Here is a 20,588-nt window from a genome sequence, read left to right as displayed (position 1 = left end):
GAATTAAGAAAGATTGGTATTAATTTATCTTTGAATGTTTGATAGAATCCACTGTGAAGTCATCTGGTCCTGGGCTTCTCTTTGTTGAGAGGTTTTTGATTACTTCTGTAATCTTCTTCTTATTGGTCTGTTTAGGCTTTCTACATCTTCTTGATTCAATCTTGGTAGTTTGCATGTTTCTAGGTATTTATCCGTTTCTTCTCTGTTACCTAATTTGTTGTCATATAATGTTCGTAATAGCCCCTTATGATCTTTTTTACTTCTGAGAAATCCATTTTATCTTTCCTCTTTAATTTATTTAAACCTTCTCTTTTCTTCTTTTTAGTCTATGTAAGGGGTTGTTGACTTTATCTTTTCAAAAAATAAGCTCTTAGTTTTGTCTTTTTTTTTTTGAGGCAGAGAGTCTCACTCTGTTGGAGGCTATAGTGCAGTGGTGCGATCTCGGCTCACTGCAACCTCCTCCTCCCAGGTTCAAGTGATTCCCCTGCCTCAGCCTCCCAAGTAGGTGGGATTACAGGCACCCACCATAATGCCTGGCTAATTTTTGTATTTTTTATTGGAGATGAGGTTGCACCATGTTTGCCAGGCTGGTCTCAAACTCCTGACCTCAGGTGATCCACCTGCCTCGGCCTCCCAAATGCTGGGATTACAGCATGAGCCATCGTACCCAGCCTAGTTTTACTGTTTTTTTTTTCTATTCTCTATTTTATTTCTACTCTAGTCTTCTTATTTCCTTTATCTGCTTATTTTGGGTTTAGTTTGTTACTCTTTTTCTAATTCCTTTAGGTGTGAAAAGTAGGATGTTTATTTGAGATCTTTTTATTTCTACTTCGGCATTTATTTCTATAAACTTCCCTTAGCACTGCTTTTGCTTTCCCATAAGTTTTGGTATATTGTGTTTTGTTTCTGTCTCAAGACAATGTAAAAATTTTCTCTTTTAATTCCCTCTTTGATCAATGGTTGTTCAAGGGTGTGTTGTTATATTTGTGAATTTTTCCATTTTCTCGCTGTTTTTCATTTCTAGTTTTATACCATTATGGTCAGAAAAGATACTTGGTATGATTTTGATCTTCTTAAATTTGTTAAGTCTGATTTTGTGACCTAACATGGGAGTTATCCTGGAGAAACTTCCATCTGTGCTTGAGAAGAATGTGTAGTCTTCTGCTGTTGGGTGGCAAATTCTATGTATGTCTTTTGGGTCCATTTGATCCATAGTGTTATTCAAGGTCACTGTTTACTGATTTTTCTGTCTGGATGATTTATCTATTATTAAAAGTAGAGTATTGAGCTTTGTTTCTATTATTACATTGCTGTCAGTTTTTTGGGGGGGTTGTCAATATTTGCTTTATATACTTAGGAGCTTCGATATTGGATGTGTATATATTTATAATTTTTATACCTTCCTATTGAATTTACCCATTTTCATTATATAATAACCTTCTTTGTCTTTAGAGACAACTTTTAACTTAAAGTCTATTTTGTCTGACATAAACTCAGCCACCTCTGTTTACTTTTGGTTGCCATTTGCATGGAATATCTTTTTCCATCCCTTTTTTTTTTTTTTTTTTTGAGATGGAGTTTCGCTCTTGTTACCCAGGCTGGAGTGCAATGGCGCGATCTCGGCTCACCGCAACCTCCGCCTCCTGAGTTCAGGCAATTCTCCTGCCTCAGCCTCCTGAGTAGCTGGGATTACAGGTGCGTGCCACCATACCCAGCTAAATTTTTTGTATTTTTAGTAGAGACGGGGTTTCACCATGTTGACCAACATGGTCTTGATCTCTTGACCTCGTGATCCATCCACCTCGGCCTCCCAAAGTGCTGGGATTACAGGCTTGAGCCACCGCGCCCGGCCCTCCATCCCTTTATTCTAAGCTTTTATGTGTCTTGTGAATCTAAACTGAGTTGATTGTAGACAGCATACAGTTGGATCTCTAATCCAGTCAAATCCTCTTTATGTAGGCTTATCTCATTATATTGCATTTTATTGCACTTCACAGATTTGCATTTTTACAAGTTGAAGGTTTGTGGTAACCCTGCATCGAGCAAGATGCTATTTTTCCAACAGCATGTGCTCACTTCATGATTCTATGTCACGTTTTGGTATTTCTTGCAATATTTCAAACTTTTTCATTATTATTATATCTGTTATGATCTGTGATCAGTGATCTTTGATATTACTACAAATGTGCTGTTACCAATAGAGAGTTGTAAAGCTGAAATAAATTTTTCTAGACCATGAATAATAAACGTAATTTTTATAACTGTGAGAGAGAGGAAAGATGAAACTGTTTCTCTTCTCTTTATTGAAAATAAAATTACAAAATTGTTGGGTGTGGTGGTACATGTCTGTAGTGCCAGCTGTTCCAGAGGTTGAGCCAGGAGAATCACTTATGCCCATGAGTTTGAGACTGACATGGGCAACATAATGAGATCATGAATCCAAAAAATATTACAAAATTGTCATATGAAGAAGTGATTAATGTAGGAAAACTTCCTATAAAGGGGTATTAGGCAGTTAATTTAATAATAATTCTAATAATATTTTTTTCTAAGTATTGTGATGTTTGTGGTGTTTATAACTTAAATTGTTATAATTTTGCTTTCTTATTATTATATACTAACTTTGTACCCAATTAACAGTGTTTCCTAAATTATGCAAGCTTCAGGCCTCATAAAATTTGAATTTGTTCCTGCTCAGTAGTATACCTGGACCTCTCTTGGATTATTTACCTAAATAAAGGGTGGGTTGTATTGGTCGCCCTCTTGTGATATTTGTATTTCCAGGAAAATTATTGAGAATTAAGAATTTGTGGGCTGGAAATGGTGGCTTATACCTGTAGTCCCAGCACTTTGGGAGGCCAAGGAGGTGGATCAGTTGAGCCCAGGAGTTTGAGACCAGCTTGGGCAATATGGTGAAACGCTGTCTCTATGAAAAAATAACAAAAATTAGCTGGGCATAGTGGCATTCACCTGTTCCAGCTACTCAGGAGGCTGAGGCGAGAGGATCACTTGAGCCTGGGAGATTGAAGCTAGAGTGAGCTGTGTTCTCGCCATTACACTCCAGCCCGGGTAACAGAGCGAGACCCTGTCTCTGAGAGAAAACAAACAGAAAAAGAATTTGTGACTTGGACTAGTTTTATTTCCTGTGGAACTCCTAACTAACCTGCTCAGAAATCATGCTTTTGATTTTGGCCTCATTTGCATCTAACATAATGTTCTGGTCAGCTGATACAACACACTTAATGTTGCTGGCAAATCCTGCACTTAATTCATTATAGGGCTTTTAAGCTACATAGTAAAAGCACAAAATTTCTAATCAAGTATTAATAGCTATCCATCCTGCCTGTATGTATTCTCCTTGTGATTTAAAATCATTGATAAGCCACAGTTTAACTTCTTAAAATTTTACTTTGTAGAAAATTTTAAAATTTTGAATATATAAAGAAGTATGCAAATGTCCTCAAAATCTTACTCTGAGTTGGGAGATCTTGTATTTCCCGGGCTCTAGACTTGTGAGTAGTTTGCTGTATGACTTTGGGCAAGTTAATTCCTCATTAAGGATCAGTGTTCTCATCTAGAAAGAGAGATAATATATTGTAGGGTTGTTGTGATGTATTTGGAATTTCTAAGTAGTTAGTAGTTATAAAGTGCTTTCTAAATAATAAATTGCCATATAAGTTAATTTTTTTTTTGTAATTAAGAAAGCTTATAGAAACAAATCCTCTTTTTTTCCCCACTATTACAGCTACAAAGATGGCAACAAAACTACCAACTTGAAAACTTGGAATGAAAATGATTTTAGGCCTCAGTGTAAACAAACAAACTTAGTGGCAAATGACGGAAAAAATTCCTGTCCAATGAGTTTGGGAGCTCAGCAACAAAAACAGTTAAGAATGCCTGAACCTTCTAACTTATCTCGCAACAAAAAAACTGAGCTACCTAGACCAACACATTCATCAAAAATATCTGGTTCCACAATGAGAGGGCTAGACAAAAACAGTGCATTACAGACATTTAAGCCCAATTTTCAACAAAATCAATATAAGAAACAAATGTTGGATGATTTTCCAGGAGAAAACACTCTGAAGATAAATGTTTAAATACCAATTAGGCCGGGCGCGGTGGCTCAAGCCTGTAATCCCAGCACTTTGGGAGGCCGAGGAGGGTGGATCATGAGGTCAAGAGATCGAGACCATCTTGGTCAACATGGTGAGACCCCCGTCTCTACTAAAAATACAAAAAAAAAAATATTAGCTGGGCATGGTGGTGCGTGCCTGTAATCCCAGCTACTCAGGAGGCTGAGGCAGGAGAATTGCCTGAACCCAGGAGGCGGAGGTTGCGGTGAGCCGAGATTTGCGCCATTGCACTCCAGCCTGGGTCACAAGAGTGAAACTCTGTCTCAAAAATAAATAAATAAATAAATAAACATCAATTAATGACCTATTCACATTTTTTAAAATGTGAGGTAAATATTTAGAAATTTACAGGGATAAGAGCATCTGAAATCAGTTCCATGACATACATTACTTGATTAGCATAAATATTTAGTTCCATTGAAATGGGTGAATGTTAGTTTCCAGAATATTTTTTTAGAGGATATGAGTGGCTGCTCCTCTTCCTTTCAGACTTTAGAGTTTTCTACTGGATTTTTGACTTTCACTTTATACTCATTTTAAAGATAATGATAGTTTATCTACTGTTGATAAAGTTACCCAGGCTCTTCATATGTCATTCTAAGTATTTTTCAACAGAGGTCAGCAAACATTTTCTTTAAAGGGCCAGTTAGTAAGTACTTTTTGGCTTTATGGTTTATACTGTCTCTGTTGAAGCTACTCAATTCTACTCAACTCTGCCACTGTAGCTTGTAAGCATCCATAAACAATATGTAAATGAATGTGCGTGGCTGTCCTCCAGCAAGCATTTACACTAACAGACGGCAGGTTAGATTTGCACTGCAGTCCATAGTTCTTTTTATGATCAACCTATTATGACCTTTGCTTTATGATCTTGTCCTATTCTACCTTTGTAGCCTCATATTTCATATTTTACTAATTGTCCAATGCTCCAGCCACTTTGGACTTATCACGATTCTCTAAACATAGCATACATTCTGTGCTTTGGTTTATATTATTCCCTAAAGCTGTATGTCAACTGTACTTCCTCTCTATGCTCAGTGCTCTAAATATTCTTTGTAAATTTTATTTATATATTATTTGTGCTGGTTATTCCTCATCTCTGCTCCCTGACCTCTTGGCCCACTTGATTCTTCACCTGCCCTTCTCCGTTCTGGAAGGCTGAATTGTCCTACAAAGTACATCATCCTGAGATTCTTTACTTCTGGCTTTTGCTAGAGGTCATCCAGTAGGAGTCACTGGTATGACATCAAAGGGTGGGAGGAAAGATTGAGTTTTCTCACTTTCTCCAGTCTTAAATATTCTATCACCAGCAGTGGCTGTGTCAGTGCATAATGCAGCCTTTTCATGAGTATAGCTTTCCTGGGCTTGATACTTTTATTTTCTCCTCTTGTCCTTTCAGGCTAAGATTGCTAAGAGCTTCTTACTGTTGTTAGTTTTTGTTCTGCCTGTATGTCTGAAAAAGCGTAAGCCATTGGGGTAAAATCTATTTTTGCGTGTTTTGTTTTCTGTTGGAAAAAAGACAAATAAAGCAGGTTTCACAGTGGTTCTCAACTTTGTTTCCTTGCACTCAAGAATTGTATGACATAATCACCATAGTAACAGGGGTTTACTGTGGCCATAATCCTCAACAGGAGGCATGTTAGGATCTTGGTTAAGAGGGGGAAAAGGGAGGAAACTACTTGTATTTTGAAGAAAAGTTTCATTATGTATTCTTCACAACCCTCACCCTCACAAAGGAGAGTGTCCCCCTACCTTTGAAAATTGGTATCTTAACACACTTTATTCTTAGTTGATCTTAAAAAATGCTAAGAACTTTGCATTCTCAGGGCTTTTGTACTTGCTGTTCCCTCTGTCCTCATTCAACAACCCACTTAAAATAATAACCCCCATCTCTCTCTCTCTCTCTCCCTTTACCTTGTGTTTTTTTCTTAAAAAAGTACATTTCCTGACATTCTGTTATATGTTATTTATTTTATAAATTCTCCACTAGACTATAAAATCTTTGAGAGTGGATACCATGTTTGTTTTGTCCATGAATGCTTCCTTAATAGCTATGTTTGTCAGGTAGGAGGTGCCCAATAAACACTTCTGAAACAAGTAAATGAATGAATGAATGTGTCTGGCTCCTTCCCTAGAGTGTGAGTGCATTAGAGAAAGGAATGGCTTTACACAGGATCTGGCATATGATGCTTTAAAATATTTGGTGAATGAATGAGTGAACAAGTGCCCATATAAATAATTCTCCTCTTGATTAGTTGTCTCCAAGTGCACCCTGGTTTCTCCTCCTCCAATAGAGTAATGATGGCATTAATTTAGGGAGGTAACTAAAATTTTCAGTAGTTCTTTTTACACATTTGTCCATTATAAGGACTTAGAATTTTTACATAGAAGATAAATGAGTATGATGAAAAAAAGAAATATTTTTCTAATGCTGTTTTTTATTTTTTCAAAAGGAAACCTCATTGTATCAGGTTCAGTTTAAGGAAAAAGACAATTCTTTAAGAATTATTTCTGCAGTTATTGAAAGCATGAAGTATTGGCGTGAACATGTTCAGAAAACTGTACTTCTTTTTGAAGTATTAGGTAAGTAAAATACTTCAAAAATACTTCAGTAATACTATTTGAACAACAAGTTTTAATGTCTGATTAGTCCTTTTTCTTTCAAATAAAACAGTCTGATTTTTGCTACTCCCTAAAGTATATTCAAAGAACTGAAGTTTAATAATAGTCCCTGTGGTAGGTATAATTATAATTACCAAAATTTGTGAATGCTACCTTTTATGGCAGAAGGGACTTTGCAGATGTAATTAAGTTAGAGATCTTGAAATGGGAAGATTATCTTGTATTACTTGGGTGGGTTCAGTGTAATCACAAGGGTCCTTTATACAAGAAAGCATCAAGGTCAGTCAGAGAGATTGAATGATGCTACCTTGCTGGCTTTGAAGATGGTGGAAGGGGCCATGAGCCAAAGAATGCAGGCATCTTTTAGAAGCTGGAAAAATTAAGGGAACAGTTGCTACTCTAGAGCCTCCAAAAGGAACATAGCTTTGATGACTCATTATAGACTTCCGACCTCCATAACCATTAAAATAATGCTTTTGTGTTGTTTTAAGCCAGCCACTAAGTTTGTGGTAATTTGTTACAGCAGCAGCAGGAAAGATACAGCCTCCTTCTCCTTATATTTATATATAAATATAAATATAAATATAAATGTGGATATATAAGGAGTAGTGGTCAGTTAGCTGCAGTTGCCCTCTAAAGGCAGCTGATGACCATCCCTAGCCCACTCAAATCACTGTACTAAGTCACTGAGTCAAGGTCTGCCTGACAGACCTCAGCAAGCAGTGATCAGTGTCTCAGATTTCCATCAGTGCATTCATTTCACATGTGTAACTTTCACCTAAAAATGATTCCAGTTTCTCTCGTTACCATTAAGGAAAAAGCTTTATTATGTGAAGTGACATTGGATTCAATAGAGACTCAGACTCTGAGTAAACACACTGTATTAGTTTTCAATTGCTGCTTAACAAATTAATGGAAACATAGCAGCTAACAACCACACCCGCTTCTTAACTCAAGTTTTGTAGGTCAGAAGTCCATGTGGGCCGACTGTGTTCTGTACTCAGGATATCACAGTGCCAAAATCAAGGTGTTGGCCAGGCTGGTTTTGTTCAGTTTTCACTTTTGGCTTTTTGAAGTTTTCCATGCCTCTGGCCTCTGGAACTCCCATATACTTCAGGGATTCTTCATCAAGTCCTACTCATTTTGCCTGAAGCATATTTCTGAGCTGGTTGGTGTGGCTGTTACTACTCTACATTGAAGCTTGTCTTAGCTCTTATTTTGTTCAGTTCTTACGGGTAGCTATATAACTGCGATAGCAGATGGTATTCTGTTTCATGTCTGTTTTCTGTCAGAACTAATATACTGTCGGAGGTAGAACGTCTATTTCATATATTTTAAACCCTGTTGGACTTCCCACTAAATTGGTTTTTCCTATGTGAAGAATGCCTTTGGCTTTCAACTCATTTTCAGAATAGAAATATTAGAAATAACCTGAGCCTATTAAAAGGATGTGCTAATTCCATTCATTTCCCCGAGTTCTCTTTGGTGAATTGTTCAGGTTCCTCCAGAATAATCCTTTTAAAAATATCACAATATCCAATATAGACAGAAGTAGACATTCTTACCAGGAAATGAAGGGGTTCCATGCTTTTATACCTGTTGATTAGCTTTCATAGTGCTTTAATAATCCTGAGTTCTAGGCTAGACTCTAAACTTACCTAAGGTAGATACTTCCTTTTTGTTAGACTTTAATGTCTAGCACACTGCACAGTATATAGGAAGTCCTTTTCATTTGCAAGTCCCCCCACGTCCCCCCCAAAAAAACAACTTTAGTGGTTTTTAAACAATAATAGAGAATTATTCATGAAACTGAAAAGCAGCTGGGTTTTTGACTTTAGGCAAAGCTTAATCTAGCTGCTCAAGAGATGGCACAATGATTTATCTCCATCTTTCTGGCCAGTCATAGTTTTGGCTTCATCTTAAGGCTCCACACTATAGTCTCTCCAGAAGCTTCTGACGCTCCCCTTATGGTAGCAAGTTGATTATTAAATTTCTGTAGACTATGCATTCTTATGCCACACTATCAGATTCTTAGGTTTTTCTTCTGGTTGCTCTTTCCTAGAGACTTACAAATGAGTCTTTGCATATAATCATTTCTGAATGTAACACGCCCAGTACAGAAACCCTGAACTGTGTAGTTGAGTAATAAAATATGCTGATTGGATTAAGTCACTCACAGTTCACTCCTGGATCTGAGGATGGGGACAAATCCTATCCAAATCATGTGGCTAAAAATGGAATTTTTCTAAAGGATAACTGGGTCTTTTTTAGAAGAAATGGAGGACAGCCTCAAAATAACTCAGTAGATGGTTATTAAATAAATGAATAATGCTGTCATTTGATAATAGTTTCTTGAGATAAACATGAATTACAATTTGCATTTTATAGGTGAAGAAACAGATTTGAAAGTGGTTAAACAATTTACTCAAGGAGGAGGGAATAGGGAGATGTAGGTCAAAGGGTACAAACTTGCAGTTATGTAAGATGAATAAGCCTAGAGACTTAATGCGCAGAGGAGTCTATAGTTAATATTACTGTACTGTATATTAAAAGTTTGCTAAGAGAGTATTTTCAGGTGCTCTTACCACACACAAAAAGCATAACTATGGACAGTGGTGGGTATGTTAATTTGCTTGCTGTAGGACTGATTTTATATATATACATATATGAATATATATGAAAATATGTTGTATACCTTAAATGTGTATAATGAAAATAAATTAAAAACTCAGTTTGCTCAAAGTCACAAAATATTAGTAAGTTGAAGGACCTGGGACTTCAACACCTGACTCCTGATTCTAATTCAATGTTTCTTTTTTCATTACATTATGATGCTTATTTGTTATACCTGTGCATTTTATTATTATAATCTTGTAGACTGTTCTGGGGATTTAACCACTCTATACTGCACATTTTAAGGAAAAAGTTTCAGATGGCTGTTTATTGTCAATTGTATGAGCTTGGCATATGATCTGTTCCTAAGTTGGAGAGAGTCAGAAGTTTTGTTTTCCTTCATATAAAACTGTCTGAGAAATATCTTCCCTTCTTAAAATGTCTTCTTTATTATTACTGTATACAAACTATAAATAATATGAATAGTTATTTAAACATCAACTTTGTTAAATTTTATTTGCAATTTACCAACATTTATTTTTCCCCCATTTCAATATTGCTTAGCTGTTCTTGATTCGGCTGTTACACCTGGCCTATATTATTCAAAGACTTTTCTTCTGAGGGATGGGAAAAATACTCTGCCTTGTGTATTTTATGAAATTGTGAGTATTTTTAAAGTAGTCTTCGCAAAGCCTATGTCAACAAAATATAAAAGTGCAGGCTACAATTCAGTTGAAATAAAAATTCTGTTAACAATTTAGTACTTTCAACACTTTGGTGTTAGTTCTGATATGAAAGTTGTTTATTTGTATAATATGAAGAGCCTTCTATGTGCCAGGTACTGTGCTGGATATGAGGGATATAAAGTGGGGTATAAATTGTAAATGGCTCCCAAGAAGTTTGTAATCCCAGGTAGAATGGTACAGAAATGTTACACGGTGGTATGGTGAATGGCATGGTGGAGCTAGGTATGTGCAGGGTGCTGAAGAAGTAGGTAGAAAAGGTGTGACAGATCAGGGAAAGATTTTTAAAGAAGGTGGTAACTTATCCTAGATCTTTAAGGACTAGTAAGAATCAACTCAGCCAAATGTGTTGGGGAGGGAAAGAAGGATGTAGTCTAACGTGAGGAAGCAGCATATGCAAAGACATGAAGCCAAGAGAGAGTTTCACTTGCTTAGGGAACTGAAAGTAGCTGGGTTGCTGACAGAAGTCTGGAAATTGCAAAGGAGGCTGCACACCTATATACATTGAGGCTGTATAGAACTACATACTTTGTAAAAGTTTAACCTTAGTTCTGAAATTGTCCTCAATTCTGAAATCAGACTTGGATTCTAGCATTTACTCCAGCATTTACTAGTTTTATGACCTTAAGTAACCTGCTTAAATTATTTGAATTTCAGATTTGAAAAAAAATTTATAAAATGGGGAAACAAATTCCTATTTTAAAAGGTTGTTATGGAGATTAAATGATAAAACATGAATATACAGTGCATGACACATAGCAGGTGATCAAGGAATAATTGTCATGTCAATTCCTATAATATTTTGAATGAGTATTATTTTTATCTAGTCTGATTTAAAAAAACTTTGCTATTGAAGTATAACATTTACAGAAAAGAATAAAAATCATTACTTTACAGTTCTAGGAAGTATCACAAAGTGAATGCTACCCGGGTTAAGAAATAGAATATTGCCATCACCCCCAAACCCCTTTGTGCCTCTTCCTATTTACTACCTCTTGTCTTCTACCTACAAGTCACCACTAGCCTGGCTTTTAATGTCATCAATTCTGTTTTTGAACTTTATAGAAATAATATCATACAGTACATCTTTTAAAATATTTGATTTTTTTTACTTGACAAAGTTTGTAAAATTCATCCATGTTGTGTGTAGCTGCAGTTCACTCATTTATATTGCTAAGTATAATATTGTGTTGCATGAATATACCACAGCTTTCTATATCACTGTTGGTGGGGATTTGGGTTTCTGGATTTTTGCTGTTACATGTAATGTTCTATGGACATTCTTATCTATGTCTTTTATGCATTTGCATGCATTTTTGTTTGATATATACCGAGAAGTAAAATTGCTGGGTCATAGATCATGTGTATATTCCAATATGGTAGTTATTGCCAAATAATTTTTCAGAGGATTTTGTCAATTTAAATACTCACAGGCAATGTAAGAGAGTTGTGGTTTCTCTGTATTCTTACCAACACTTAGTATTGTCAGTCTTTTTTATTATAATCATTCTGGTGAGTAAGTTGAGTGTTATTTCTTTATAATTCTCTGGGGAGTAATGAGAATTAATACCTTTTCATATGCTATTTAGATATCTTCTTTTGTAAAGTCTGTTTGGGCATCTTGCTGTTTTTTCTATTGAGTTATTTGTCTTTTTCTTACTGATTCTAGAAATTTTTTTTAACTATTCTGGGAATAAGTTTTCTGTCCATAATGTGCATTGCAAATATTTTCTCATACACGTGGTTCACTTTTTCACATTTAATGATGGCTTTTGATAAACAGAAGTTTTTCATTTTAATCTTTTCCCTTTAATTAGTGCTTTTTGTGACTATTTAATGAAAGCAATTCAAAAGGCTTTAATTTTGTTCATAATTGAGAGGATTTGGAGATTGCTAATCTTTTTCTGATTCACTTGTCTCTAAAGACATAGCACTATTGAGTACCAATGGTAAGCCTTGGGTCAAAGTTGGCGTGGTTACTAGAATCTCTTTTTTTGGGGGCCTCAGACTTGTTTCCCATGTATGCAAGTATGAAAGCTCTGCTCAGTTTCTTAGAATCTCAACTGGCTTTCTGTAATCTGCAGATATCTCAGGGAGAAAGCACCCCCCAAATCAGGTTTCATCTGAGACTCCCATACTCTTCTAGATGGGGAGTGGGTCTCTGTAATTCCTCACTGTTTTGATATCTCTCTGATGTTTATGAGGACTTTTTTTTGAAATGGAGTCTTGTTCTGTTGCCAGGCTGGAGTGCAGTGGCACAATCTTGCCTCACTGCAGCCTTTGACTCCTGGGTTCAAGTGATTCTCCTGCCTCAGTCTCCGGAGTAGCTGGGATTACAGGTGGGCACCACTACACCTAGCTAAATTTTATATTTTTAGTAGAGATGGGGTTTCACCAGGTTGGCCAGGATGGTCTTGATCTCCTGACCTCATGATCCACCCATCTTGGCCTTCCAAAGTGCTGGAATTGTAAGTGTAAGCCACCATGCCTGGCCACAAGGAGATTTCTTTTTTGAGACTTAGTCTTGTTCTGTTGCCAGGCTGGAGTGCAGTGGCACAATCTTGGCTCACTGCAACCTCCACCTCCTGGGTTCAAGAGATTCTTCCACCTCAGCCTCCCGAGTAGCAGGGACCAGAGGTGTGTGCCACCATGCCCAGCTAATTTTTGTGTTTTTAGTAGAGATGGGGTTTCACCATGTTGGCCAGGATGGTCTTGATCTCTTGACATTATGATCCACTCACCTCGACCTCCCAAAGTCCTGGGAGTACAGGAATCCGCCACCATGCCCAGCTGGGAGATTTTTAACAAAACATTTCATCCAGTTATTCTAATTGCTGTTATCTGATGAGCTGTTTGGAATCACCTAGTCTGCTGCCTACTGAAAGTGGAACTCGGAGAATCTGACATAAGAGTTGGTAATTCATGTGTTGTTACCCTGGGAATTATTCAGTCTCTGAAGAAGCAACAACTTGCTAGCATGTAAAAGCCCTACCAAGTGAGGGTCTCTCCTCTGCTACAGGGCACCAATATGCAAATAACTGTCATAGTCTTGTCAACATTGGGGCCCTGACTCACATGAAAGAATTATAGCATTTTGAGGTGATACATGTTTAGTTGATTGTATCAATATTTTAAAAAATTGAAATTCAAAGGAAGAAATTAATTTTTTATATTTATTTTTTGAAAAACAGGATCGTGAACTTCCAAGACTGATTAGAGGCCGAGTTCATAGATGTGTTGGCAAATATGACCAGAAAAAGAACATTTTCAAATGTGTTTCAGTCGGACTGGCATCTGTTTCTGAACAAAAAACTTTCCAGGCATTTGTCAAAATTGCAGATGTTGAGATGCAGTATTATGTTAATGTAACAAATGAATCTTAAGTAGGGATAAAAGGAAGTTTAAATAGCATAAATTATAGCAGTTTTCTGTTATTGCTTAATTTGCCATCTCCGTAGTTTTATAGCTACTGTTTTCCTGTATTTCATTTGTTGCATTAAAGTATTTGAATCCTTTTAAATGTGGAGTTTTTGAAGCATAATTTTAATGTTTTTATTAAAATGATATATTTGCTAAAATTTCACAACCATCCTAGATAACAATGCTCACTATAACAGGAATAGATCGTGTTTATTTAATATGGGATAATAACACATCTGAGTAAGCTTAAAAGCCAGCATCAGTCTTAAGAGGGAAATAGTAGAGGTATTTGCACTATCAGGAAAAAGACAAGTCTGCATATTGTCAGTACTGTTATTAAGCATTGTTCTAGAACTGCTAGTCTGTGTGGTTCATTTAATTCAAATATTTAATGAAAATCTGCTTTGTGCCAGGCATTGTTGCAAATGCTAGAGACAAAGCAGTTCACAAAGTAACAAAAATTAGGGGTACCAGAAAGGTAGATGTGCTTTGAACCAGGAGCCCAAATATTTCTCCTATATGTTTCTCCCATAGCCATGATTCATGAGTCTGGATATCAGGGAATGGTAGCAGGGCTGACATTCCTCATTATTAGATCAACTAATGTACCCACAGAACTTTTGCTTCCTGCCCCCACAATTTTGGGCTCTGTTAATTCACAGATCTTACTTTCTGTCATAGCTTTAGTTACCCAAAAAGTAGAGACAGAGAAAAAGTCTTATTTGTAAGTAGTTTATTTGAGAATTTTAGGTCACATGAAGTAAGCTATAGCGGGGGTGTTAAGTAGGGAAGGAGGAAGACCAGTTACTAGGATGGCTTAATGAGTTGGCAGCCACTAGGAGGACCTAAAGCATATATGCATAAGCTCCCAGCACCTGTACTTAAGGGGTGACCAACACAGGAACAACTCTCTTCCACTTCCTGGTTGGGTATGTATGAGTACTGGGCTGGTTTTCCATTATATTCCACCCCATGGGGTCAGAGAAACCATATGGCAGGACACAAGAAGCAGATGGACTAGACCTGAGGTAATACTGTCAGACTGAATCTATGTGAAGCTGGTCAAAGTTTATGCAGAATTGGTTACTGCAGCTGTGGCTGGAATAAGAGGATGGCTGAGAGAATCTGAAGTTGTGCACAGGAAGTGTCTGTTACAATTCTAAAGAAAGGAATGCTTTTACCAGAAGTGCTTCGTTGTTTTTATTCTACTGAAAGTTGAGACTGCCATTTGGCAATTTTGTTTGTTTATGTTTCCGAATCAATAGGCAGAAAGGGGGTTATTCTACTGGCTGTGGTACTTCAATCCCAGTTAACAATGGAAAATTGTGTTTCTCTGCATAATGAGGAAAGAGAAGACCATATCTGTTATGCAGAGGATTCTTTTGGTTGTCAGCAAAGTTTAATGAAACACTATTACGACAACCCAAGAAAAGCAATAACACTGAGGATGCAGGCTCACAAGGAAGGAAGGGTGAATCTAGCTGCAGTTAAGAAAAAGGGAACATGGACTAGGTGTGGAAGAAGGAGTTGTAAATGTCAGTTGTGGTCTTCTGATCAATTGTAGGATAAGGAAAAGCTAGGAGGAGGAGGTAACTTGACACGTGGAGAGTGGTTGGGATAATGATGGTGTCTGGTTATTAAGGTTTTCCTAGAGAGGTAAGGAACTAGAAGTAACTCAAAGGGCTGCAGATCTGGATTTGCTTTTTCATATTGGCCCAAGGAAGAATTGAATGTGATCTGAGAGTTCATATTTTCTCTTACTCCTGTCCTTTCTCTGTATCTATATATGGTTGAGTCATGAAAGTCTGATCCTTGTTGGTTACAGTTTTTCTCTCTCCTAGGGCCTATTTGCAGGGCCTATTTGTATAGTGAGAGATTCTGCCACCTGGAAATATTTCCAAAACATATGTCCTTCCACAGTTGTCCTCTATTCAAAGACGGCTAATGGCTTGTTGTCTACAGGATAAAGCTTAAACTCTTAACACCCTTCAGATATTTTAGGACATTTATGGACTGGTCCCTGCTTACTTTTACAACTTCTCCAACCATTTTTATTCACTTCTCAAGATGTAGGCCTCAGCCTCACAGGTGTACTCTCCATTCCCTAAGCATGCAATGATTAAGCACCCATCCCTGAGCTCTCCATTCTCATGATTCCCCAAAGTGTAGTAAGATGTGATCAGCAACTGTAATCAGTCACTGTTGCAAGACTCTAAGATAATTTGTTCTAGAGAGGCCCTGTGTAATTGCTTTGTTTGTAATGAATTCTTCCAGGATCTGGACTCTTCTGGGATGCACAGTCTCCTAGGGCCAGGGATAGGTAGGAAGGGAGAAGTGAGGAGGGTGGCTACAGACACAGGTGATGACTCTAAAGGCGATTACATCATATGCCGCCAACAAAGGGGTGGAGGATGTTGGATCAGGGCCCTGGAGTTAACCTCAGACACAGTAAGTTGGGCAGGAGGGTAAATAAGCTGGTACCTTACTGTCCCTACAACCTGAGGGTCTTCATTTCCCCAGTTGTATGATGTTCTATAGGATAGTTTTTCAGATATGATAACTTTCCTTTTCTGCCTTTCACCTCTCTGCCTTTCAAGACTTTCCTACATTCCAGAAATTCTTTGATTTAATGTTCACAACTTAGTATCTTTTCATTAATGATAGTGTCCATTAATACTATGCAATGTACTCTCTTACAGGATTGTATCATTTCAACATAATGACATATCTGTGAGATAGGCATTTAGTACAGATTTCAATCCCTCGGCTATGTATTTGAATTACTTAGGGAGTTTACTTAAGGCCCCCTTCCTGAGATTCTGATTACATATATCTGGGGATGGTGCTGTAATCTGTTTTTTAAAAATGTATTATATGTCCTTACTACTCACTGTGGTCCACAGAACAGCAGAATTGGCATCACCAAATGTACAATTTTAACTTTCAAAATGTTAATTAGGCCTTACACCAGGCCCATTGAATCAAATCAGCATTTAACAAGACCACCAGGTGGTTTGTATGTAAATTAAAATTTTAGAAGCAGCGACCTTTGTGATTCTTCTATGCAGTCCAGACTGAGAAACAGATTTACCAGGTGAAGAAGATGAGAGGCATTATTGAGGGAGCTGCTGAAATTCATATTCCCGATCAGCAGCAGTATTCACAAGTGATGTCTCTCTGGTTTGAAATTTCTAATAAGATCCTTGACAGCAGAGCTTGGTCCCACTCATTTCCCAAGGAGGCAGACTTCTGAGAAAACAAGCATAGGAAACTTCACTTGATGCCATTTTCCTGCTACAGTACTAGCACATTATGTCCAAATGTGAAAAACTATTGATGTGGTTAGATTAAGCATTGGCAGGGTGAAAATCCCAGCAGTTAGACTCAGCTACATCCCTTTCAGGAAGGAACTTCTCACATACCTTAACACCCTTCAGCTTTCTTAGCTCAGAGGCATTTTAAGGTATAAATATCTGGAGAGGATGTACAGCGAGGTCACAAGGGTAGGTATATTCATTCCCTTTATCTCCAAATTATACAAACATTCAGATACATTTCTTCATGTCAACATAACTGAACCACATAGACATTGACACTGAAACCAAAATGACACTGTAAACATGCATAATGGGTTTTTTTTTTTTTTTTTGAGACAGAGTCTGCCGCCCAGGCTGGAGTGCAGTGGTGCAATCTTGGCTCACTGCAACCTCTGCTTCCTGGATTCAAGTGATTCTCCTGCCTCAGCCTCCTGAGTAGCTGGGATTATAGAAATTCACCACCATGCCTGGCTATTTTTTTTTTTTTTTTTTGTAGTTTTAGTAGAGGCGGGGTTTCACTATGTTGGTCAGCCTGGTCTTGAACTCCTGACTTCAGGATCCACCCACCTTGGCCTCTCAAAGTGCTGGGAGTACAGGCATAAGCCACTGTGCCCGGCCTGGGCTGTCTTTTTAAAATAAAGAGTAGTGTAGTTGGATGGTCTAACATTTTCCATAGGTCTGAAGTTTATCTCAGAATTTTGTAATAAAGCGTCAAAATTAGCACCGAATGGTTAAGGCTAGTGAATTCTTATTCTGGAAGGATTTAATAGAAGTTTAACTACAATGGGAGTTGGCCGCTTTAAAATTGGAGGAATGTATGTCTCAGCCTGAAGGACAGCCAACAAATATTAGTGAAACATTGGCCATATCCAGGCACCATCCCAGGTGCTGACCTTGCTGCAGTCACAAAGGAGGGTAAATAAGCTGGTACCTTAGTGTCCCTACAACCTGAGGGTCTTCATTTCACCAGTTGTATGATGTTCTTAGGATAGTTTTGAGTATTGGGCTGGTTTTACAGCCTACCTGTATGGAGTTTACAGTTTGGTAGGAAACTGAGCTATAAACAAGCAATCAAGGGCATTGAATGCTGCTGGGTGAGTACTGGATGTTGTGGAAACACAGAAGCAGGTCTCACCTGGGGAGACCAAGGAAGATTTAGCTGAGCCAGTGACATGTAATATACATGAAGCAGGAGTGTGCCAAGTAAGAGGGAAGAAGATGTTACACAGAACAGCAAGTGTGAACATCTGGAGGCAAGAAATTGTGCCTTACAAGGTCAGCATTTCTGGAGAATGTTGAAGAATGCTGATGCAGCTTCATTGTGGGACCAGATGAGGCGGTGGAGGTAGGCATGGGTCAGATAATGAAATATTTGTGTCCTTGAAAGAAATTTTGCCTATATCTTAAAAATAATGAGAATCCATAAGGACTCTGAGCAGGAGAATGATGGTTCAATTTTTATCTTAGAATTCCACAGTGTGAATGGATTGAAGGCTAGTGAGCACAGGAGCAGGGAGATGAGACCATTGCAGTAGTCCAGATGGGGGATCAGGATGTCAGCCTGTTCTGGATTGTGGCAGTTGGGAAAAGCAGTGGGTGGATTAGAAAGAGAATGAAATACAGACTCTACATGACTTGCTAGGATAAGATGTTGGGCTTGAGAGAAATAAATGAATGAAAGAAAACTCCCAGGTTTCTGACTTGAGCCTGGATTTCTTTAACTGAGATATGAGAGACTGGAGGAGTGAGTGGATTGGGAGAGTGGCAGGGTGAGATCATGAGTTGCCCTTGGGATCTGTTAAGCTGAGAATAGCTTGGGATCTGTTAAGCTGGGAGATAATCAGGAAGCAACTGGTTACAAAATACTAATGGTGATACATTTACCCATAAGGTGTAGATGATAATCAATGTCATGGGGACAGGTGAACTCTTTCAGGGCTCAGTCTGTAAAATTAGAATAGTTTAGAAAAATCCCCAGAAAACACCGATATATAAGGTACTATTAGAGAAGAAACCAATCACAGTTGTTAAGAAGGAATGATCTGTATGTGTCAGGCAACTAGTGTGATCGCACAGAGGCTAAAAGATCGGAGTGTTTTAGAAGGAAAGGAGTCAATTGTGTTACACATTATGAAAGGTGAGATCAATCATAGTGAAAAGAAGCGTGCATTTTTTGATGTGGCACATTTCTGATTATAGAGATGGTTGTTAGGGATAATAATGGGGAAACCAACGACTGAAGAACACCTAATGACCTGTATTATAGAAACATGTTTATTTTTACTCAGGTTTTTAAGGGACCCGAAGACAGCATGATGGGATGAAATCAAACCAGCACCTCAAACCAGTTCCTCCTCCTGGGCCTGCCCATCCAGCCAGAGTAGCAAAACTGTTCTATGCCCTGTTTTTGGCCACGTATCTTACCACCCTCCTGGGGAACCTCATCATCATTATCATCCTCATTCGACTAGACTCCCATCTCCACATGCCTATGTATTTGTTTCTCAGCAACTTGTCCTTCTCAGACCTCTGCTTTTCCTCTGTCACAATGCCCAAATTGCTGCAGAACATGCAGATCCAAGACCCATCCATCCCCTATGCAGGCTGCCTGATCCAGATGTACTTCTTCTTGTATTTTTTGGATCTAGAGAGCTTCCTCCTTGTGGCCATGACCTATGACCACTATGTGGCCATCTGCTTCCCCCTACACTATGCCACCATCATGAGCCCCATGCTGTGTCTCTCCCTGGTGGTGCTGTCCTGGGTGCTGACCACCTCCCATGCCATGTTGCACACTTTACTCACGGCCAGGTTGTGTTTTTGTGCAGACAATGTGATCCTCCACTTTTTCTGTGATATGTCTGCTCTGCTGAAGCTGGCCTAGTCTGACACTCGAGTTAATGAATTGGTGATATTAATCATGGGAGGCTTCATTCTTGTCATCCTATTTCTACTTATCATTGGGTCCTAGGCATGAATTGTCTTCTCCATTCTCAAGGTCCCTTCTTCTAAGGGTATCTGCAAGGCTGTCTCTACTTGTGGCTCCCACCTCTCTGTGCTGTCACTGTTCTATGGGACTGTTATTGGTCTCTTCTTATGCCCATCAACTAATAATTCTACTCTAAAGTAGACTGTCATGGCTATGATGTACACTGTGGTGGCCCCCATGTTGAACCCCTTCATCTATAGCCTGAGTAACAGAGACATGAAGGGAGCCCTGGAAAGAGTCAATGGTAAAAGGAAAAATCCCTTCCATGATAGAATACGTGGGAGTCTTACATAATTTTATCTGATGAATATATCAACATTAATATTTCAATATTATTTCAGTTCTCTTTTTTCTCCATGCGGAATTTTTTGTTTAAATGTAACATTACATAATTTCTGAATAAGTAAACAGATGTGGGAGAATATATAGTTGAACTAGGAAGTTGTTCTCAGTAATCTGCTAGGAAGATTTTCCTTTTTGTTAATCCCAAGTGACCCTAAGGAGGTATAATTTAAAATCTTTGAAAGTTCTGTCTTCACTGTTAAGCCACTAATTTATCGTGCATAATTAAACCCTGTAGGTCTGTTTTAAATAATACTCTGTCCTCTCTTGTCAATAATAAGACCCGAACATCTCAGTCCCCTTCTTTGCTAAAGAAAACTTCAAATTTTAAATAAAACTTTTTACTCATTTTCCTGAGCAAGTGTTCACATCAGTCTGTCTTCTAACCTTGCTTTCTTCTTAATTT

The 20,588-nt window shown here is 38.0% G+C and overlaps 1 protein-coding gene and 1 pseudogene across 13 annotated transcripts in view; both read left to right on the top strand.

Annotated features, from left to right (window-relative positions):
• The window catches only part of LOC144580172 (uncharacterized), a 58,439-nt gene that overhangs the window by 13,918 nt on the left and 23,933 nt on the right, over positions 1-20,588 (top strand). For 3 of the 13 annotated variants that reach the window (XM_078355417.1, XM_078355419.1, XM_078355416.1), the window contains exons 5-6: positions 6,590-6,719; positions 9,936-10,033. In XM_078355417.1, the coding sequence (XP_078211543.1) occupies positions 6,665-6,719; positions 9,936-10,033 (153 nt within the window). In that variant the 5' untranslated portion in view covers positions 6,590-6,664. Of the gene's footprint in view, positions 1-3,745; positions 4,210-6,589; positions 6,720-9,935; positions 10,034-13,305; positions 13,635-20,588 lie in introns of those variants that run through there. The other 10 variants (XR_013529266.1, XR_013529263.1, XR_013529264.1 and 7 more) reach the window with 7 other exon arrangements.
• On the top strand, positions 19,164-20,265 carry LOC128930012 (olfactory receptor 1E5-like; annotated as a pseudogene).

The sequence above is a fragment of the Callithrix jacchus genome, chromosome 18 (genome assembly GCF_049354715.1).
Source record: "Callithrix jacchus isolate 240 chromosome 18, calJac240_pri, whole genome shotgun sequence".
NCBI lineage: Eukaryota > Metazoa > Chordata > Mammalia > Primates > Cebidae > Callithrix > Callithrix jacchus.
The sequence above is the reverse complement of the archived record's forward strand: the minus strand, read 5'-3'. Positions and strand labels throughout refer to the sequence as shown.